This window comes from Hemisphaericaspora subhashii (assembly GCF_019202705.1).
Source record: "Hemisphaericaspora subhashii strain CBS 10753 chromosome Unknown scaffold3, whole genome shotgun sequence".
In the NCBI taxonomy this organism is placed as follows: Eukaryota; Fungi; Ascomycota; class Pichiomycetes; order Serinales; family Debaryomycetaceae; genus Hemisphaericaspora; species Hemisphaericaspora subhashii.
In genome coordinates this window covers 27,021-49,251 of record NW_026057212.1, presented here as the reverse complement: position 1 = coordinate 49,251, position 22,231 = coordinate 27,021, and the positions used below count along the sequence as shown (strand labels likewise).

Genomic DNA, 22,231 nt, shown 5'->3' with positions numbered 1-22,231 from the left:
TTGAAGAAAACGATCGATTCTAAAACAAGATTTGATTTAAACAATGATCAATGCATAGACTGTTTACAAGCACAGAATATAAACAGAATTAGGCCAGTGCTCGATGAATTAATTGTCTAAGAATTCAATCAAATATTGAAACAATGTCAAAGTTGCATAGTACTGTAGTTCCCGAAAAGTGATCAAGAGACCCATTGTTTGAAATTAAGACCCTCGAGCAAGAATGTTGGGGTTGAGATCACTTACCTATTGTCATAGTTTGTTGTATTCGACTTCTCCATTGGTTAGTTGACTCATTAATCATTATCACACCTGCCTAAACTGGAGAGAGATTGCAACTACAGCTGTATGTATTTTAAACTCCTCATTTCACGTAAAATCCCGGAATTTACTTCATGCCTCTCGTCGTTTTTAGTAAAGGCAGTAGGAATCACAATATTCAATGTACACCAACACATCAAATGTACATGCTCTTCCTCACGATGATCTGATCTCTCTCTCTCTCTCTCTCTTTCAATTTCTTCCCCACGTTGAGTGCTTCTTAGAGTCTTGGACTAGGGAGTCATCACCCTTTCTGATTTGGGAGGTTTGCAACTTTGGAGTTTTACGTGGAATGGGTAAAACGCGCAACACGGTGGGAGTGGGTATCTGTTTCCACTATTGGAAAAAAAATATCGAATGATTGAAGGAATTTAGAATTAATCGAGATGACGACAATAACCCGGCTCATTGAAAGATTAGGAGAGGAAAGCAAGAATATGAAATTGTCTTAGTCATTGCCCCGGGAACAATCAAATAGAGGGATGACGATTTTTCTAACTGATTCAAAGATATATACTAGTGAGAATGAATAATCAGAAGTGTGTTCCACTAGGGTATTTTCATAAAAGGTAGCGTATTGCCCCCAACAATCTCCCTATCTACATTCTTGCTATACAACATCTCTAGAATGAATTGACAGACACTAGGTTCTATTCCAACCAAACCTCTCAGAAATCGGAGAAAACATGCTTCGGGAGACTTGCCAAGCAATCCATCAACTAGGCGCTGTTTCTAAGAAGAATCTTGTGGGGGACACCGCACGATGGGTTTTAGAACTCTATTGTTGAAAAAAACAAGGCTGATATCAAGATGGCTAAAATCCGGATCCCCCTTAAACAAGACGCTTCAATTCGAAACAAAAGATATCTTATCACCTGAATAGAAGAAACTAGACAGGACCAAGAATTGAAATTTCTTGGGATATTCTTTAGGAGATAAGAAATTGTATTCATAGAAGAATGTTGTCAGATTTTTTTATTGGGAGCAGACTTAAGCACCGGTTGACGAGATACGCTTGGGGGGAATATCTTGATTCCACGTTGCGCTTAAAACGATTACCTTGATAAAATATATTAAAAACATTCTCTTTATTTCTACATAAAATAACCAGTAGCTATAGAGTTATCTTGTAGCTATAATACCGTGATAAGGTACCTCATGATTCACCTGTTAAGTAACTCAACTCATTTGGTTGCAAAAAAAACCTTTGGTCAAACGCTTACGACATTTTGAAAATGTCGCATGTCGTTTCATTTGATTTTATTTCCACAGAAAAAATTTTCAATTAACCAGGTATCAAAACACATTCGTTCTCATAGAACCAACCTAAGAGTCCGATATATATACCTCACAACTAGGTTATACAAGCCACGGAAGTTTCGAAGTAATTGGTCTGTCCCTCCTATAGAGACGAAAAAAGCACCCAGATTATCCCGAGACCAAAAAGATGGATTAAGAGTCCGTATGAAACAAGTTGATAGTAATATTGAAGCAATTTATCAAGGACTTATTCATACTAGTGGCAAAGCTGAAGGTAATAAAGTAGGGATTAAATTAATTGATTATTTAAAATTTGAGATGCCAAAGGAGAATGAAATGAGTGCAAGAGATAAATATACCACTTTTAGTAAGAAAGAGAAGGGATATAGAAGAAAACTTCATTTTATTCCAAAATGGACCAAATTGTCATTCAGAGAGAATCCAAAGTATTTCTAAAGTGGTTATATTGGATTTCGGTTATATGGGAAGCATATATATATATCATATTTCGGAGGGAATTGTACATAGTTTATACAGAAGCATTTATTCTATCAATGTTATAGGGAATGGAATGATACGAGTTAATTCGAATGAATTAATTGATTTATTAATACATAGTTATACAATTGTTGTATGGAAATTACCGGGGATTCTAGTAATACATAGTTGTTTCTCATTCCATAGACATGTCAGCATCGGCATCTTCCTCTTCCTCCGCATCTACATCTTGATCTACGAGATAATACAGGTGCAGAACGAGAACTCGATAATACAGGTGCAGAACTAGAACCTCTATGACGCCTACGTCTTGATCTTCCTCGATTATGTCTACATCTACTTCCTTTTCAACTTCGCTATTATCTTGCAAATTAGTCTCCTCATCTGCCGTATTAGTCACTTTAACTTCTTCCCCATTTCCCTCACTCTCGATATTCCTTACATCTTGAGTGAGATCCATTTGTGGCTGCTCCTCTTCTTGACTGTCTTTGCCAAATCCTTGATCGTCTTCAGTCGTATATCCCAAGAGGGCATCCGGTGGGTTTTGGGGAGTAACCACGGGAGGTTCCTCAAATGGTTCACTCTGCAACTGTTCAAATTCCTGGGAGCTATCTTTACCTTCCTGGACATTACCAGCTTGTTGATTCGTCTTGATAAGGGGAAGCTTCTCATCGGGATTATCAAGGTTAAATAGGGTTTATATTAAGCTCTATATTATTAGTGATATATTACCTAGTACGACCAATACACTAGGTTTACTATCGCCCGGATTCATAACACTTATCCTCACTTCTTCTTTCTGTTTCCGTATACCCGATTCCACATATTCCTTAGTTTCCAGACTAATTGAGACCCCGAGAGCTTTATATAATTTAAGTTGAAGTAGAATTGAATCTTGATTTAAAAAATCTCGATTATTGCTATTTCGATCATCATCGGGGAATTCTTCAATTCGTTTTGTGATTTCCAGTAAGGTTCGATTTAACTCTACTTCTTTCTCTTTGATTGAACTTGATTTGGAGTTTAGTCTGACTAATTGTCGAACTATACCTTCATGCAATTTATCCAATAATAATGATCTTTGTTCTAGGATATTGAAGATGTTATCATTTCGGTTTATGGAAATATCTTGATATTGTGGGAGTTGGGATGCATTTTTGATTCGAGAATATTTGTCATCATCTATTTTATATAAATTGGATAATTTATTATTCATTTCTAAGATTTGATCACGTAATGATAACTAAAGTCAAACAAATAAAACTTAGAAGCACAGTAAACAAAATTCGTAAAGTAAAATTTGGACGACGAATTCGTCGAGGAATCTAAGTCCTTGTTCGTTTCTAAGAGCAGTGTCTATCTCTTCTAGATGAGTTGTCATATTGTACAGCAGTTTGATGTTATATTATAAGATCTGGTGGTTTGTTTATGTTTTTTGAAATAGAATTTCCAAAATGAAAAATCAAAACCCGTGATGTATTACTAACCCACCAGAAAAATGAAAATCAGGGTTAAAAAAAATCATTCCACTATAATTGTAATCAGGTACGAGACACTGTAGAACAGACACCAGTATAAGAAACTATGAGTTATTACCCAAAAAAGAAAGAATTTGAAGATGTTGAATTACCAACTGATCCAAATATGCCACCATGGATCATTTCTCCCAAGGAAGAAAAAGTTATATTTGCCAGATGGAGAAGAAAAGCATTTGCTAAATGTGATGATTTAATTAAAGCTTATGTTGAATGTTCAAATAGTTATAAGAATCCAATAGAAGGTATGGAGAAATGTAAAGCTATAAATGAAAAGAGTTTAGCGTGTGTTGCTAAATATCAAAAACAAAAATATTTAGATATTGAACGAGATTTATTGGTTGAAGAAAAGAAACAAAAGAGAGATTTATATAATTATTATAAAGAAAAGAAGTTAAAAGAATTACAATTGGAAAGAGAAGCAGCTAAGAAGAATCAAGAAGCTAATTAATTGAGTTCGTTTTTGTTTTTTAGACAAATATATATTCATTGTACATAGTAGAGTTATAAAACCATTTATAACTAAATTACAAATCCATTTTGATGACAAAGAAACTGTATGTAGTATATCACCGAAGTTACCCAACTGATGTCTATTTTCGGAAACACTAGAAATTAGCTTTGTTAGAATAATTACTCTGACGCTCAGCTTAGTTCAGTTAGAGATCGACGCATGTAGCAGCAAATATTTCTTCGACTTTGAACTAGCGAAAGTGTGTTTACTCTGGACTTGATGTTTTGATTGCAAAGCCCATTGAGGTCAAATCAATTTGAAACCTCTTGTTGATCTCCATCAGCATCAAAATTATCATTTTCAAAAACAGTACGAGAAGCCATAAATAAACTTCCATGTATTTNCCATCAGCGTCGAAATTATCATTTTCAAAAACAGTACGAGAAGCCATAAATAAACTTCCATGTATTTTACCCAATGTTTGAATATCTTGATATTGTCTTGTTGTAATCGCAATTTGTTCATTAAAATCACATATATTAGCATGTAATTGAGCAACTTGAGAATTCAAATGACTTAATTGACGTTGAGTTCTAGTAGCAGCAGCATTTGAAGTATTGACACTTTCATTAGATGATCTATTCGGAGTCTTTATCTTTAATGGAGTCTTTTGAATATCCATAATTGTCTATGTTTTATCTTGTAACTCTGGTTATATAATAAATAAACAAAAGTTTTAAAGAGAGTTTCCGATTTTTAACGAAAAAATTCCGAGCGCAAAAAAAAAAAAGTTTTTCAACTCAAAAAAAATGTCAAAATCTTTAAACGTTCTTTATCCCTTAGGAGAGAGCAATAAGAAAACATTTACACTAGCAGATAGCAGCAACCCAGAATACATTCTATATACAAACAAATACATATACAAGTGTCTATATCAACAGACATTTACTTTACACCAGTAGGATTTAAATATTTATATTTTAACAAAAGGAAAGAAAGATTATCGGAATCCCATCGACACATCCCCCGAAAACGTTTTGCCGGACATTAATTAGCAGATTGAAAACGTCCAATAAATTTAACATATCAATAACCCACCAAAAGAAAAGTGGAATAGTACCCTATCACTTTTCTATCCAATTCATATTAAAACCAGAACCCTTATCAATACAACAGAACTTACAGAGGAGATTTCATTTGAACGATTTGATGATCAACCACACATATTAGGATTATTAGTAATAATACAGAAATTCAGTATTTTAAGAAAAGTTGAAGATTGATTTTACATAGAAAAGAATATATAATGGACTCTACAGTGAAACCGATAAAGAAAGAACCAACAGAGTCAAATCTATTGTCACATTCACAATCATCACCTGTAAAATCACCCACAACATCACCGATTCAAGCGAATGTGCAGATAAAGACATCAAATCCATCTCCATTAAGTACCACCCATAGTATGTCTACATTAAATACAAATCAAACTTCCACCATACATAAGAAAAATGATGACTCAAAATTATCCAACTTCTTGCCTACAAAATCACAACCACTTCCAAACGCAATAGGAGGACCAAGACCTACTCCCCGTCCTTCAATACCGACCACATTACCACAAACAACCGCACGATCACAGCAACAACAGATGAATCCACATCTGCAGGTACATCCTCATCCTACCCATGCCAACCAACAACATTCACAACATCTAGTTCATGCACCACATACTCATCCAGCTCAACCTCGTGCTACACCTCAACATATAGCGCCCAAATATGCTAAAATTCAACCCGCAATTGCTCCAAAACCAGTAGCTGTCCTACCCAAACCCACTAGTTTTTGTCCATTGCCACTGGGGAAAACTCCATTTCAAATTCGACTGACATTTGCAGCATCTTTGAATCCAAAGTCTTCCTTAAATATAAATACGTCAAAGAGATGGGTGTTGCCACCTAGACCAAGACCAGGTAGGAAACCTACTAATGCAGAAGGTGGGGAGGAGAAAGCAAAACCGGCAAAGAGTCCAAGGAAAAGAACAAAAAAGAAGGATCTTGAACAACAACAACAGCAACAACTACAATTGCAACAGCAGCAACTACAACAACAGTCAGGAGAACAGAAAACTGTAGGGAGTATTCCAGCTGCACAACAGCAGCAACTGCAAGTTACATCAAATATACTTCAACAAGCTCAGTTGAAAGCTGGAAGTACGGGGCTGTCGACTATTGTTGCTCCTACAACGTCAACTAAGGCCATGGTTGTTAAACAGGAAGCAGTAAGTAATATTAAAGCACTTGAACAAATACTGCAACAACATCAAGTGAAAGGAGGATTGCCAGCAATTTCAAACGTGACATCGACATCTGCTTCTACATCTACCACAATTGTCAATTCACCTACAACTATGACAACTACAACAACATCCCCAACCAAAAACAATACTACGGTGTTCAATACTCCTATTTCCGCCAATATTTCACTGAGTAGTGTATCACCATTACCAGCACTTCCAAGAAGTATGAGCATGGCAACAACCAACTCTCCTGCTACTTCTACAATCACTTCTCCTAAAGCTGTAGTTGTTAAACAAGAACCATCGGATTCTATGGATATACTGAACTTACCAGTTGCAATACCTGCAGACGCAACTTTAACTACAATAGCACCATCACAACTGGCCTCAGGATCGAATTCTCAAAATCAACAAAATCAGAAACTTCCACTTCCACTTCCACCAATTCCAAAACCAATTGATCCAAGTGCACAATTAAATGATATGAAAATGACATATTTGGCAAAACTTAAAGAACAAGAATTGATCCGAAATTATATTGAAGTTATAACTGATCAAATTAAGGAATTAAGTTTTGTTCAGAATGGGGTTATTACATTTGATGCATTGAGTAACAATAATAACAATCATAACAACACTGCTAGTGTTCCTATTCCTAGGAAATCTTCTTCGCCAACAACTGCCAGTAGTAGTAGTAGTGCATCACCACCGGCTGCGGCTAAATACGATCAATTGGAGTCAATTAATAATTTGAATGATTTGAATAAGTTCTTGAACTATCTTACAAAATCGTCCAATATTATCCAATCAGCCAAAAAACTGCATCAGAAACAACAACAGAATCGTGATGAGGTATTAAATAGTCAAATCAATCATTATGTCGATGTTAGGAATAAATTCAAAGCGATGAAGAAACAAGAAGTGCAAAAACAGAAATCCAGTTTTTTGGGAATTGCCAATCCCGGTACAATTCCCGGCACCAACAAAAAGAAGAAATGTTCCAAGGGAACAACTTCAACATCAGCGTCGACATCCACAACCAAATCGCCTATCGACACCAAGGAAACAACATCGGGTTCACCACCGGCTGGCCCTTCATCTTCGATCTTCTCACGCACGACATTACCAGAACGACAATTCACTCCTGATTTATTACGACCCATGAAGGCGGCTAATTTATTCATGAGTGATCAACATCATGACAATCTCCATGATGATATAATCGTGGAAGAATTACAAACTGCCACTATTGAAAGTTCTCCGGGGTCGATGTTGACAAATGGTACAATTATGAATAGCAATGAGGATGGCGATATTGGTGCTGGTGGTGGGGTGAATACTGTAAACACTGATTTGGATTTTTTTATGGCTGATACTCATGATTTCTTGAATCGATTAATATTGAAAGATGATGAAGGGGATGTAAATATGCAAGATGATGGTTTTGCGAAGATGGAAGAGGATGTTTTGGGAAAGGTTGAGATACATTCTGAACTGCTGCCACAACCGCCGGTTCAACAGCAACAGGGGCAACAACAGCAGCAGCAACAGCAGGAACAGGAACTGGGTGTGAAGACTTCGATTCGGGATCATATACTTAAGAAGAAGCAGAAGTTCAATTGTGGATTTTGTACGAATGATACTCCATGTTTGTGTTTTGATGCAGAATTGGATCTTAGTAGTTTGAGAGATTGATGGGGAAGAGAGAGAGAAAGAGAGAGAGAAATGTTGTTGTATATTGGGTATATTTTTGGGTAGTTTTGGTTTTGACTTTTTTTACATGTATAAAAACAAACAGGATATGAACAAATAACAAACTATGAAATATTAGAAAAGACTTGTATATAGAACTTTTTTATGTTTATATAAAAATAATGATAAACGGGATTTATTTATTTAATTAAATATTTTGCAATTGTAGCCAATTAGCGAACTTTTCCGGGGTGCAACAAAAAACTTTTTCTTCAGTTCCGCAAATTAACGGAAATTGCCAGAAATCATGTATTTACATTGGACATACTCAGCATGCCAGACTTCTACAATTGTAATATTAATTCGGTTAGCACTTTTTGATTATAATAGGTATGACTAATCGTACCTCATTAGAAATAAATAAATAAAGGAATTGTTATGCTTCTCAAAACATAATGATAAATAAACATTGGAAATATATACTATACATTCTTCTCTCTCACTCTCACTCACTCACTCTGTCATCTCTCAAACAGATTTACCATAAGAAGGCAAAATATGAACCAATGGCAGCAGTGGCAGCCAAAACAGCGTAACCAGTTCTGTAAACACCTTTAAGAGTCAATTCTCTACCGAAATCCCAAATTAAATGTCTAATACCATTAGCAACATGATAAACAAATGGATAAGCACAAGCAGCCTTGAAACCTAATTTAACAATAACTGGTAAAGAAGCAAAAGCACCAACAATCATTCCGGAATCAAATGGGATGTTTAAAATGGAAGTGGCAGCATAAGCACAAGTTAAACCATAAAAGGCACCGGCCATGGCAACACCAGTAATTCTATGGAATGAAGACATGATCCAAGTTAATTGTGGTTCATAGATGGTTAAATGTGGAGAACTTGGTCTGTTCTTACGTTGTGCTACTAAGATATCTTGTTCTTGAGTACTTGAAGCTTTAATGGTAGAAATAGATCTAATTAAAGCTAATCTTGATGATTGTAATTTAGATGCATTGTAGATGGTGTTTAAAGTTGGCTTCTTTAATAATCCTAAACGAGCAATCATGGTTGTTAGATGTTATATATATATGGGGGGTAAAGCAGAACTGACTGATTAAAAGAAAGGGTTGCTTGAGTAATAAAATATAAAACTTGATGTGTTTTTGTTCAAGCAAGTGAAGAAGGAAGAAAAAAAAAAATCACACCCCGGAGAAAGGAGGGTGGGAAATAAGGGAGTGAAAATAATTTCAGCCAATTAGAATATTTTAAATTACGCACTCACAAGTCAGGTGATATGTGTCGCGTTAAACCTCACGTGATTCTTATCTTGCGACACACACGTTGATTTTTTGCACTCCCCCAAAAAATATTTTATTTTTGATTATCTTCACACTACCGTTAGATTATTAAAGTTCGTAATAGTTTTAGTGTACAGTACATGGAATATGAAATCTCATACACAAAATAAAGTTTAATCCCTTTTACCCATTCAATTTATAACCATTGTATAATACTCCTTAATCCTTACAATACTCTTAAGTTCGTTATCATATTATACATTCAGGAATGTGTGTGTGTGTGTGTATTGATGGGTTTGAATAAAATCAAACAAACACTGACACATGATAATAAAAAAAAAAAAAAGAAATTGAAGAACAAAGCTTAAAAGAAGAAAAAAATAACTTAAAAAATAATTCTTTAAACGGAAACGAATAACTACATAGAATAATAATAAAGAGTTTATATCTTTTTTTTCTTTCTACCTTTTGTATCTTTTTTATAAAATCAAAATTAGTCATCATCATCACATGGCAAATAGCCAAGATAATCATCATCAACGGCAGCAACCACAACAAACTCAGACACATAGTATGATAGAAACGTTGACTCATACAACAGCCCATCATCGTTCATCGCAACCACAACCACAACACCAAATGATGTCAGCAACAACAAATACAACCAGCAAACAAATATCTTTAAATTACCAAGACAACAATGAAACATCAACTACAATTGCAAATGATAACACCCAGCAAGACCACATCCGCCAATCTCCACAACAGCAACATGTACATCATCATCTTGATGACAACCCTAGAAGACATCATGAACGTCATTCCGATAATACCGTTGATCAAGATTCATCATCAGGCGATGAAGCAATTAAATTAGAATCTTCTACAGAATTATCATTTACCAAGAAAGATATAAGTAAGAGTCGTGCACAATCATTCCAATCTGTACTTTCAACTGCATCGTTGATTTCATTAAAACAACAAGTGCTAGCGTCAGCAAATAATACTACTAACATTGTTAATAATCCATCATTAATTCGCAGTAATTCAACAGTAAATAATTCCAAGAATTTTCAATCCTTCATTCAAGCTCCAGTGTTATCAAGTTTTACTAATTTAAAACAACAAGAAGATGAAGTTCAAATTGGTCAACAATTACCATTTGATGATAAACCTTTAAGTAAGCCATCATCAAGTGACAAATTAAATAACAATAACAATAGTGCGAAATCGGATGCCGAAAAAAATACTGCCTTTGACACGACCTCTTCGAACTCCTCCTCCGCCATTACTTCGCACAATAATAAGAACAATAAGAATAAGGAGGATGATGATCCTTTAATTCAACAACAAAATTTAACTTTAAAGGCATTAAAAAAATTAAGTTTATCACCAAGAAGAATTATAAATTCTGATATAACCCCTTTAACAACTTTAAAACAAGACGATCATCAAACCTTAGGACAACAAGAAGATCAATCAAAAATGACTGAACCTTACAGACCAGCTGAAGTCGATTTATCTTCATTTGCTAGTTTAACTAGACAACCAAAACCCCACACTAGTCCAACATCTGAATTAAAGACTTCTCCAAATACTACACATAATCATCATACTTATCATTCTATCATGAATAACAAGTCATCATTACCAAAATTACCGGAGGGAAAAATAGCCACACAAGAATCGTCGTCCACCACCCTTGAAAATTCCCCACAAAATGGACTGGAAAAATTTCAATCTCTCCCTCACAACCAACAACAATACCAAAACCAACAACAGCAACAACAACAGCAACAGATGTCGCATGCCCAACAAATCCAGAATGCACTTCAACAACACAACATCCAAATTCAAAATGCAGAATCACATCCTGCTGGTCAGCAGTCTCAACAAGGTGGTGGCGGGCGCATCCCAGCAGCAGTAATCCCCCCACAAAATATGCATGCGAAAAGGATTCCACTGAATCCTTCCCTTCAGTTGGGCATTTCGCAAACTCTCCCTGCTTCACCCACCCACTCTGCCCAACAACCATCACAACCTCAATATCAACTTAATCATCCAAGAGTAACCAGACAATTACAACAAATCAAAGGGTTAAGAAGTCCAATGTATGTCCCATGTGTGTTAAGAAGAACTCAAAATGGACTGGTCCATGCTGCTGGTGTGCGATCATATACCCATTCTCCAGATATCCAACCATATTCTTCAACATCTACGACCTCGCCTAAACCTGAATTATCATATGAACAACAATTACAGATGTTTAAACAAGGTGAAGCTACATCCTCCAAGGCATCAATTAAATCTATAGATTCACAAGCTTCGATAGAATCTGGTCATTCATTGACGGTAAATGCCAGTACTCCTAATTCGTTGACGAAATTCTTTTCTTCCGGAACCAATAGGAGTCATGATCAACTATTGAGAGCACCCCCAACTAGAAGACATTGGGTTAAAGATGAAACCGTTTTAAAATGCAGTATGCCTGCTTGTCCCAAAGTATTTAATTTTTTTGAAAGAAGACATCATTGTCGAAAATGTGGTGGGATTTTTTGTAAAGAACATACTTCCCATTTCCTTTATATCAATCATTTAGCTCAATTTACCACTGGTGGTAGAGGTACTTTATCCAAGGTTTGTGATAATTGTATTGAAGAATATAATGAATTTATCAAGAAGGAATTTGGGGTGAATGTAAGTCAACATGTCTATCACAAACCAATGACTGCACAAGAAGTAAAGAATCAAGAGATAAATGCTGTTGGACCTAATTATATGATATCGAAACATATCCCCAAAGAACCGCCTTTGATGACTTCTCCAGAATACAGAGATCAGATCAATAATAATAATAGTACCAATGAGGCGATGGCTGCGGTCATTAATAATAACTATAATGATACCCCACCAGTCAGTGGACCATCTAATAATAATAATAATAATTCCAATGGTGGTAGTAGAAATGAACAACACCTTGTAGGAAGCGTGCCTGCTAATTGGAGTTGGAGTTCGTTCTAGATTAATAAAAATTTAATAATAAGATTATTTATTTTATGAAATAAGTTAAGTTTGTATTTTTTGCGTTTAAGTGTATAACAAAATTTTATTTAGATTTGCCTGTTTTATATTTATATTTTGGAAAGTCGTTTATGCTTTTATATAGTGTATACAAATTAATTTGAGACAATAATACAAGACCGACTAAGAAACAGATCCACTTAAATATGAGGAAGTTTCGTACCTTTTATGTCAAAATCTAACATTGGTAGCGCAATGATAAATTCTCCTGCATATTGTCCAACTCCGTTTTTTTTCCCTGTTAATAGTGAATTTTTGAAAACACGCTGTTAAAGATCTTTGACAACTTTGACAACCCAAACAATTCATCATCAATTGGAATTGATTTGCAAATACACAGAAATATCAATCGCTAATAAAACAAAATGGCAATTGACAAACCACAAGTGAAAGTGTTGGGTGTTGGCATCAACTCAATTCGTTCATTATTACGAGTGATCATTTTCATTTCAATTGCAGGTGCTGCAATTTCATCCAGATTATTTTCAGTCATTAGATTTGAAAGTATTATTCATGAATTCGATCCCTGGTTTAATTTCAGAGCTACTAAATACTTAGTTTCCCATTCATTCTATGAATTCTTGAATTGGTTTGATGATAGAACTTGGTATCCTTTAGGAAGAGTGACTGGTGGGACTTTATATCCTGGACTTATGGTTACTTCTGGGGCGATTTGGCATATTTTAAGAGAATGGTTATGTTTACCTGTTGATATTAGAAATATTTGTGTTATGTTAGCACCGGCATTTTCAGGATTAACTGCGATTTGTACATATTTCTTCACTAAAGAAATGAAGGATTCAAATGCTGGATTATTGGCTGGATTTTTCATGGGTATTGCCCCAGGGTATATTTCAAGATCGGTGGCTGGTTCTTATGATAATGAAGCAATTGCAATTACGTTATTAATGGCAACCTTTTATTTCTGGATTAAAGCCATGAAATTGGGTTCAATGTTCTTTGCAACTTTAACTGCCCTTTTCTATTTCTATATGGTTTCGGCATGGGGTGGTTATGTCTTCATTACCAATTTAATTCCATTACATGTTTTCGTATTGATTTTAATGGGCCGTTATAATAAGAAATTATATACTGCATACACAACTTGGTATGCTTTGGGTACTTTAGCCTCCATGCAAATTCCATTCGTCGGTTTCCTTCCAATTAGATCAAATGATCATATGGCTGCATTGGGTGTATTTGGATTATTACAATTAGTTGGTGTTGGTCATTACGTTAAGAATCAAGTTCCATCTAGACAATTCAGATCATTCTTAATTGTTTCCTTAACTTTGGTATTTATTTTAGGTGTTGGAGCATTGTTTGGATTGACTGCAATGGGTTGGATCGCTCCTTGGACAGGTCGTTTCTATTCTTTATGGGATACTAACTATGCCAAGATCCATATTCCTATTATTGCTTCCGTTTCTGAACATCAACCTACTGCTTGGCCAGCATTCTTCTTTGATACAAGTATGTTGATTTGGTTATTCCCTGCAGGTATCTATTTATGTTTCCAAGAATTAAGAGACGAGCACGTATTTGTTATCATTTATGGTGTTTTATGTTCTTATTTCGCCGGTGTTATGGTTAGATTGATGTTGACTTTAACCCCAATTGTATGTGTTTGTGGTGCTATTGCCTTATCCAAATTATTTGATGTCTATTTGAACATTGTTGATCTTTTCTCAGAAGACGAATCAGTTGATGCTGAAAAGAAGACTACTAAAAAGACTAAAAAGGCATTCCCACTTGCTGCCTTATTATCTAAATTAGTTGTCTTGTTATCATTTGCCTTCTACTTATTTTACTTTGTTTTACATTGTACTTGGGTCACATCTAATGCCTATTCATCTCCATCCGTGGTCTTGGCATCTTCAAACCCAGATGGGTCTCAACGTATCATTGACGATTACAGAGAAGCTTACTATTGGTTAAGAATGAACACCCCAGAAGATGCCAAAGTTATGGCATGGTGGGATTATGGTTATCAAATTGGAGGAATGGCCGACAGAACCACTTTAGTTGATAATAATACCTGGAACAATACCCATATTGCCACAGTTGGTAAGGCCATGGCCTCTTCTGAAGACGTTGCTTATGAAATCTTGAGACAGCATGATGTTGACTATGTTTTGGTTATCTTTGGTGGTTTATTGGGATATTCTGGTGATGATATCAATAAATTCTTATGGATGATTAGAATTGCTGAAGGTATTTGGCCAGATGAAGTTCGTGAAAGAGATTACTTTACTGAAAGAGGTGAATATAAAGTCGATCAATCTGCTGCTGCAGCTATGAAGAACTCGTTGATGTATAAGATGTCCTATTATAGATTTGCTGAATTATTTGGTGGTAGAGATGGGAATGATAGAGTAAGAAATCAACAAATTCCTGCCTCTTCTCCAATCGAATTGAATGTTCTTGAAGAAGCTTATACTTCCGAAAATTGGCTTGTGAGAATCTATAAAGTCAAAGACTTGGATAATGTCGGTAGAGACTTAAAGCAAGCAAGTGAATTTGAAAAGAGGAGAAGTGATGCTGGCTCAAAGAGGAGTAGAGTAATCACCAGACCAAAGTTAGAGATAAGAGAATAGGCGTGTTTATATTTATAACATGTAATTATTGTTAAATACTTCTATGTCAATATTATAAAACGGATTTTTGTAAACAATGGCTTTACCCCAGGGGTCGGCCCGATCGGTATTGGTGATATTGATCCCACAATCGTTTGTTGGGTCGGATCTTTCTCTTCTCCCCACCTTCTTTTGAAGACAGCAACCCCAAAGAAAAGGTTAAATTAATTATTTGTTTATAAACGGAAAAATAATCTTAATTTTCCACCAATTTTCCCCAGTTTTATTTTTAAGTTTGCTTACGCGAATTGTTATTTAAACCCGCTAATTCGCTCCTTGTTAATCTTCTTTCTTAATTCTTTCATTTCAGTTTCTTCTTATTAATCATTACAATTCAATTAGAAATTTACAATGGCCGGATTATTTGATCTTGAATCTCACTTGATCTTTTACAGATCATATCACTTCAACAAAGTTAATGTGACAATTCATTTAATGTGTATCCCGATTATTTTATTATCAACAATCACCTTCTTGATTCCTCAAAATGTCTTAGGTGAAGCTCACCAATCCGTGAATCTCGGTTCTATTTTAGCTTGGGGTTATGGTATTTATTACGTCTTATTGGATTGGAAAGTTGGAATCCCATCAGCAGCCATCTTGACAACTTATGCTCATTTCATCAAGAATTATTATTTGACATTGTCCGAAACTAGTGAACCTACTCTGAGTGAATTTGTTAAATATGCAATCTATCTTCATATTGGTGCTTGGTTAGCCCAATTTTATGGGCATGGTGTTCATGAGAGACGTGCCCCTGCTTTGTTGGATAATCTTTTACAAGCTTTAGTTTTGGCTCCATTTTTTGTTGCTTTTGAAGTTGCTTTTGCTCTTGGATTAAGAAGTGACTTGAAAAAGACTATGGATAATAAGGCTGGTGCTAATCTTAGAGATTTCCGTGCTAGAGAAAAGGCAAAGAAGGCAGCTAAAAAGGATCAGTAGATTTTTATACCGGATAGAGTAGAATTGGATCTAGTTTTCGCCTATTACATGTGTATTACCTATTAAAGAAATATTACGTATAACCCTTTCTAACGAATATTATGTATAACTCTATTAACGAATATTATGTTGTGTTTAATTATAATTTAAATGCAAGTTGTTGCTTTGTGTATAAGCTTCGTATCTTCTTTTAACTTCTGGTTCGTATAATGATACCCCTTGTAATTGATTTCCAATTGTGAGCCATCCTGGTCTTGTATTATGATCCCTACCAAATATCTCAAGCTTTCGAGAGTGAATCCCTACTAATCTCTCAACTATATCATAAAATCTATCTGGTTTCCTCAGAGTTTCTCTTGTCCCACTAACAACAACATCCATGTCTATTTTTCTATTAATCCAAATTGGGTTTCCTTTCAAGCCAACTAAAAGATGTTCTTTGGAATGATTCAACCAGTGGCCAGTCCTTCCAGTGACGATTGTTCTCTTAAGTTGATTTAGTTTGACCCAGATCATTTCATCTGATATTTTATATCCCCATTTCAATAATGCTCTTCTTCCAATTTCTATGGATCTACCAGTAACCCAAAGCATTATAATGCCTTCATCTTGCAATTCGTGCATTGGTAACGATAACAATTCTTCATCTTTACATGTTCCATAAGGTAACGACATATGAATATCCCAAGCAGGATCAGAAATAATTGCTGCAAATTTGCCGAGAATTTTGAATGGTAAATATCTAATGTCACAATTGATCCATTGTGCGGGTAACACTTCTCTAAATGATTCACTAAAACAATCACCGATTGAATATTCATGAACCTGATTGTTTTCTTCGTTTTCTTTCTGATCCAGCAGATAATGTGACGAATTCAGATTGAGCGTATAATAATGTAAATAGCGACAAGTTTTCATTTTATGGCAAGTATCTAAATAAGAACAATCTCCTAAATTTAAATCTGTATGATTGTTAATAATAGGTAAAAAATGGATCTTACATTGAGAACATTTATAAATTTCATTGGATATCATGTTTTTACTTTGAGATATCCGTTGGTGTACTGTAGCTTGGGGAATCATCTGTTTGTTAGTTCCATATTGTGAATACTCTTTCTTATTAAGCCCCACTGTTCCTAAAATGTGATTATGATTAGAATCGTTACAAACGTTATAAAAGAAAACTTTCTTGGTCTTTAATCTAGCTCTTTCTTTGCTTAATATAGTTCTTGCCGTTGGTCTTTTGATAAGTTCGAATAACATGTCTGGATTGAATGTAAAGCTTGTCTTAAGAACAATCTCATGAGAATAGATTGGATCCATCTTAAGCTTTGGAGTTTCTAAAAGTTCAAACAATGTTTTCGGTTCCTTTTGAGGTCTATGAATGCCACTTACGATCATCAGTTGAGGAAAAGAACCCCCCTGAAGTCTAGCTTTCAAAAGAAGAATACCACTAACATTTATCCATATTAATTTCGGGGGAGTAATTTCTAATCCAACATTGCTATTCAATAATTTTGAGAATTTCAACAGATTTCCACTAATTAAGTTAAACTGAATAAGATAAGTTAAAAATTCGGAAATATTGGTTAATTGGATACTTGGATGATTCGGATTACTTTGAATATATTGAATCAACAATGCTCTAATTTTCCAGAGATCTCCATCAATTGGAGGCTTTGTTAAGACATCCTCACGATACAAGATAAACTCAACAAATGGAACAAAGCAATCCTTACTATAGATCATTCTATACCTTGTTGATGTATACGTGGATTCCTTTCCTTCTTCTACTTCGTGTCCAAAGAGTCTTCTTTGTTCAGAAAAGTGGGAGGAAAGTTGATTTTTTGATTTTTGCAGCATTTTTTTTATTTCAACCTCCTTCAATTTCATTGATTGTTCTTTTTTTGTGTGTGTATTAATTGTCAACAACAATTAAACAAAACAAACCACACAATAGAGGAAAGTATTACTTGACCTCTAACTACAAAGACGCGTATATATATATATGTTGTATAATTTTATATTCAATTTATATATAAAAAAATGTAACAATTAGAAAAACAATATAATCGAAGAATGAATAAATTTATAAAAATAGAAGATAAACAATAAGAACAAGTTCGTAATACCTCTCAGCAGATAACTCTAAAATCCAAATCCGAATGGATTATCAGGGGTAGCAGCCAGAATGTTCGCTTTTTGACCAGTTGGTTGTGTTTGTAATGGAGCATTACCAAATCCCGTTCCTGTTGGTTGTGATTGTAACGGTTGATTACTAAATCCTTCAAATTGTGCTTGACCAAAAGAAGTAACTGGAGCTTGTTGACCAAATGATGGTGGTGAAGAAATAGATGTTGCTTGGAATTGGTTCACCATTTGGTTCATATTTGGTTGAGAAGAAAACTGATTAAATGGTTGTTGGAACTGGTTAAACTGTTGTGGTTGTTGTTGTTGTTGCGGGAATTGGCCATATGACTGTTGCTGTTGTGGGAATGGATTCATTGCTTGCTGAGGTTGTTGTGGGAATGCATTCATTGGTTGTTGAGATTGGAATTGATTCATTGTTTGTTGTGGGAAAGGGTTTGCAGTAACTTGTTGACCAAATCCAACAGGTGCCCCGAAGGCTGGTTGTGGAGTTGGGGCTGGGGCCATAGCTGGTTGAGCTCCAAATGATGTAGGAGGAAGTCCACTAGTAACTTGTGCGCCAAATGAAGTAGCTGGTAATCCACCAGTAAGTTGTTGACTGAATGATGTAACAGGTCCACCAGCTGCCACTGGTTGTTGACCAAAGGAAGTATTAGGGACAACGTTAGTTCCCATGAAGCCACCAGTTATTTGTTTACCAAATGCAGATTGTGGAACAAATCCACCTGTAATTTGACCACCAGTTCTTTGAGCGGGGACCATTGCTGGCTGATTGAACGTTGTTGGTGGTAATCCACCTGTAAGTTGAGCTGGAATTGCAAAAGTGGTTGGTGGCATGGTAACAGTTCCTGCCTGTAATGGAACAAATGATTGACCAAATGTAGTAACGGGTGGTGCGCTATCTGCTCTTTGAATACCGCTCTGTTGAGGAACAAATGTAGTTGAACCAGTTTGTAATGGAATTATACCAAATGTTAATTGTGGTTGAATTATACCAGTTTGTTGAATTGGCATGAAACCTGTTGGTTGTGCAGTAATTGGAACAAAACCTGTTGGTTGGGCAGCTAAAATACCACCGGTTTGGACAGGAACCAAAACACCACCTCCTGTTCTTTGAACTGGGATAAGGGTACCGGTACGTTGCGCAGGTACAGGGACGGCAGCACCCTGAGTTTGAATAGCAAACTTTTGATCTGGTTGAATTAAAGTATTATTGGTCTTTACTGGTTGAAGCGGTGGAGCTGATGGGATCTGAGATGATGAAGAGGCTGGTGGTGCTGGTAGTGGTTTGTTATCAATAGTTGGTTTGATATTAACAAGATCTGATAAAGAGCCCGTATATTGTGGTGCTTGAGGTTGGACTGGTTTAAGAAGATCTTCACTTGACCTTGCAGCAGGCTTGACTGCCCATGCGTCATCTTCAATTTTATTGGTACTTTTCGTTTCCGGCGTTGCTGCCTTGACTGGAGAAGGCAATGCCTCTGCAGTTACTTTGGATACTTCACTTGCTGCGATATTGGTTTTAAGAGCACCGTTCGTGTCCACAAACAACCCACCAGCAGGTTTTGCTTCTTCTGAAGTCTTCTTTCTATCAAATTTATTGTCCAAGTATTTCATAACTCGAATAATATCACCTTCTCTTAATCCCAAGGTTCTTAACAATGATGGTGAAATATCCTCCAAAATAGTTTGATCCATTTGCTCACGGTTAAAGTTGAGGGTATAACGTTGACAATTCCCAATATCCACACCACATTCGAGGAAGAAGTCAAACCAATCGTAGTCGGATTCAGGCGCACGACCTGCTGGAGAAAGCATAGATTTCGTCTTTTGTCTAGTTGGTCTGGCTGGAGTCACATCATTAATTACAGCTGTTGCTGAAGGAGCCTTCTTCATTTCACTAGTTGCACCACTCTTCGCCTTTGGTTTCTTTTCAAGTTGCTTCATCACTGCTTCCTTATACTTTTCCAATGAGGTACCTGTAACTTTTTCAACATATTCTAAATCTTCAATTGATAACTTTTCGGCACCAACTGCAATTTTGACACCATTTGTTTTGTGTAAATGAATTTTTCCTTCATGACAACCCAAAAATTCAGCTTCAACTTTAAATGATCCTGAACTGTCAATCCAAGTTCTAACTCTATGATAGTTTGGCATTGATTTGTCTTCTTCATTCTTCTGTTTACTTGATTCCTTTTCTCTTTGAAGTCTATCTTTTTCTCTAACTCTATCACGTTCTTCCCTAGATCTATGATGATGACGTGCCTTTTCTTTAGTTTTCGTAGACTTGTGTCTAACTGGTCCTTCGGTCAATTTGTCCAAATTCGAGGTACTTATGATTTCAATATATGCAGAGGGGACAACACCTTGTCGACGTGTATCGGTATTTTCCACCATCCACCAATCCCTTGATTTTGACTCATCTATAACGTAAACTTCGTCACCTTCCTTACAGTCTAATTCATCTCTACTTTGTGCTTCGAAATCATACATCAATCTACCAACTTTTCTATTGCCTGCGCCGGTCTTTGCTTTTGATGCTCTTTCTACTTCCTTTAATCCTTTAGCTGATTCTGCTCCTTTCAAATCTCCCAAAATAGACATTATAGCATCAGCCACATCCTTTGTTCCAGTATGCAATTCAATTGAAGCTGAAGGATTCTTAAATTCCAAGAATACATGTTTCTTCTCATGACTAAAATCTATCAAATCTCTAATTCTCCATTGGTCATCACGATTTGAAGCGCCTCTAATTTTGAACTTCTTTGGTGTACCCTTATCTGCTTTCACTATGATTAAACCTTGACCAATTGATAAAACGACTGATCTTTTCTTGCGACCATCGACTTCATCAATATACCAGGTGAAAAACTCTCCATCAAATGTGTGATTTCTACCTTGTTCGACATCTTCTACTTGTTCGTACAGTTCTACGCGGGATGGTCTGGTTGGAGTTTCATTACCAACCGGTCTATTTGGCATTGGCGGTGGAGCTTCTTCTTCCTCTTCTTCCACTTGATTGTATCCAGAGGTAACAGGCTGATTTGGACGAGGGAAGTCTCTTACAGGCATTGATGCTGTTGGTGCTTGTTCTGGAGATCTCTCTTTCGTAAGAGAAGGGATATTTTGGTTGACTGGGATTTGTGGTTGTTGTTGTTGTGTAGCTGGGACAGAGGTGGCAGGCTGAGCTGCTTGCTGTGGTGTTTCACTAGACCCAATTTGGATATAGTTAGATGGAACAAACCCAAATTGAGTCTTGTCATTATTGCTAGCCAAGATCCAATCAGGGTCTTTCAAGTCGTAAATATTAAATTTGGCTCCTTCTTTGAAAGAAAGTTCCTCCTCTGTTTGTTTATCATAATCATATAATGCAGTTGCTTGTTTGATAACAGGGGCCTATGAAAAACTGGTTAGTAACAGATCCCATGCAAATAAATCTAAGATCGGAATCAAGAAAAACATACCTCTTCAATATAGTTCGAAGGAACTAAACCCAGGGGTTCATCTACTTCTTCATCTCCAACAGCTAAAACTCTCTTTTTAACTTTCCACCATTCATCGATATCTGATTTTTCCAACAAATATAAAAGGTCATCAGTTTTTATTGTCAACTCTTCTTCGGCTTGAGCTGTATAGTCATACACTGCCTTGTATACCCCTATGTATAAGGACTGCATTGGCATCAATAATCGAATTGATTGGGTGTCAAAAGATCTATGGTAAATGTACCTTTCAAAATTGGAGATTATGTCAGAAATTTGGACGTAAAATTTAAAGATTTTTGAACAATCGGCACACCCTCCCTCCTTTTCTTTTTAGTTTTAAAATTAGATTAACCACCAAATTTCAATTTTTTGAGAAATCGAGAAAAGACCGAAAAAATATTTGGAATTGTGGAACAATAGACAATAGACTACTTCCACACAAAAAAACATCGTGTAGTTGGCACCAATATAGCAAAGCCAGTGTTAAAGTTACCAAACCTCCGTAGCTAAAAGCTGTAACTAGTAAAATATTTGCAAAAGAAAAAGAGTACCTCAAGTAATTCCTTTGAATGG

At 35.8% G+C, this 22,231-nt stretch overlaps 10 protein-coding genes across 10 annotated transcripts; 5 read left to right on the top strand and 5 right to left on the bottom strand. All coding sequences in view use genetic code 12, as the record gives it.

Annotated features, from left to right (window-relative positions):
- Positions 1-2,254: 2,254 nt before the first annotated feature.
- J8A68_000904 (kinetochore-associated Ndc80 complex subunit) lies at positions 2,255-3,295 on the bottom strand (the record flags this gene model as incomplete). The annotated part of the gene is made up of 2 exons (XM_049410629.1): positions 2,255-2,697; positions 2,812-3,295. 2 exons carry the CDS (start codon positions 3,293-3,295, stop codon positions 2,255-2,257), a joined length of 927 nt encoding a protein of 308 aa, XP_049265734.1.
- A 368-nt stretch (positions 3,296-3,663) lies between these two features.
- J8A68_000903 (uncharacterized protein) lies at positions 3,664-4,065 on the top strand (the record flags this gene model as incomplete). Its single annotated transcript, XM_049410628.1, has 1 exon — positions 3,664-4,065. The coding sequence occupies one exon, from the start codon at positions 3,664-3,666 to the stop codon at positions 4,063-4,065; it is 402 nt and encodes a 133-aa protein (XP_049265733.1).
- Positions 4,066-4,333: 268 nt separating this feature from the next.
- HSK3 (Hsk3p) lies at positions 4,334-4,750 on the bottom strand (the record flags this gene model as incomplete). The annotated part of the gene is made up of 1 exon (XM_049410627.1): positions 4,334-4,750. One exon carries the CDS (start codon positions 4,748-4,750, stop codon positions 4,334-4,336), a length of 417 nt encoding a protein of 138 aa, XP_049265732.1.
- Positions 4,751-5,374: 624 nt separating this feature from the next.
- On the top strand, positions 5,375-8,062 carry HAP42 (Hap42p; the record flags this gene model as incomplete). Its single annotated transcript, XM_049410626.1, has 1 exon — positions 5,375-8,062. One exon carries the CDS (start codon positions 5,375-5,377, stop codon positions 8,060-8,062), a length of 2,688 nt encoding a protein of 895 aa, XP_049265731.1.
- A 535-nt stretch (positions 8,063-8,597) lies between these two features.
- On the bottom strand, positions 8,598-9,131 carry J8A68_000900 (succinate dehydrogenase cytochrome b subunit SDH3; the record flags this gene model as incomplete). Its single annotated transcript, XM_049410625.1, has 1 exon — positions 8,598-9,131. One exon carries the CDS (start codon positions 9,129-9,131, stop codon positions 8,598-8,600), a length of 534 nt encoding a protein of 177 aa, XP_049265730.1.
- Positions 9,132-9,873: 742 nt separating this feature from the next.
- Positions 9,874-12,384, top strand: J8A68_000899 (uncharacterized protein; the record flags this gene model as incomplete). The annotated part of the gene is made up of 1 exon (XM_049410624.1): positions 9,874-12,384. The coding sequence occupies one exon, from the start codon at positions 9,874-9,876 to the stop codon at positions 12,382-12,384; it is 2,511 nt and encodes an 836-aa protein (XP_049265729.1).
- Positions 12,385-12,809: 425 nt separating this feature from the next.
- On the top strand, positions 12,810-15,041 carry STT3 (dolichyl-diphosphooligosaccharide--protein glycosyltransferase subunit; the record flags this gene model as incomplete). The annotated part of the gene is made up of 1 exon (XM_049410623.1): positions 12,810-15,041. One exon carries the CDS (start codon positions 12,810-12,812, stop codon positions 15,039-15,041), a length of 2,232 nt encoding a protein of 743 aa, XP_049265728.1.
- Positions 15,042-15,431: 390 nt separating this feature from the next.
- Positions 15,432-16,022, top strand: J8A68_000897 (uncharacterized protein; the record flags this gene model as incomplete). Its single annotated transcript, XM_049410622.1, has 1 exon — positions 15,432-16,022. The coding sequence occupies one exon, from the start codon at positions 15,432-15,434 to the stop codon at positions 16,020-16,022; it is 591 nt and encodes a 196-aa protein (XP_049265727.1).
- Positions 16,023-16,157: 135 nt separating this feature from the next.
- On the bottom strand, positions 16,158-17,771 carry J8A68_000896 (mRNA (N6-adenosine)-methyltransferase; the record flags this gene model as incomplete). Its single annotated transcript, XM_049410619.1, has 1 exon — positions 16,158-17,771. One exon carries the CDS (start codon positions 17,769-17,771, stop codon positions 16,158-16,160), a length of 1,614 nt encoding a protein of 537 aa, XP_049265726.1.
- Positions 17,772-18,170: 399 nt separating this feature from the next.
- Positions 18,171-21,850, bottom strand: SLA1 (cytoskeletal protein-binding protein; the record flags this gene model as incomplete). The annotated part of the gene is made up of 2 exons (XM_049410618.1): positions 18,171-21,569; positions 21,638-21,850. The coding sequence occupies 2 exons, from the start codon at positions 21,848-21,850 to the stop codon at positions 18,171-18,173; spliced, it is 3,612 nt and encodes a 1,203-aa protein (XP_049265725.1).
- Positions 21,851-22,231: the final 381 nt, after the last annotated feature.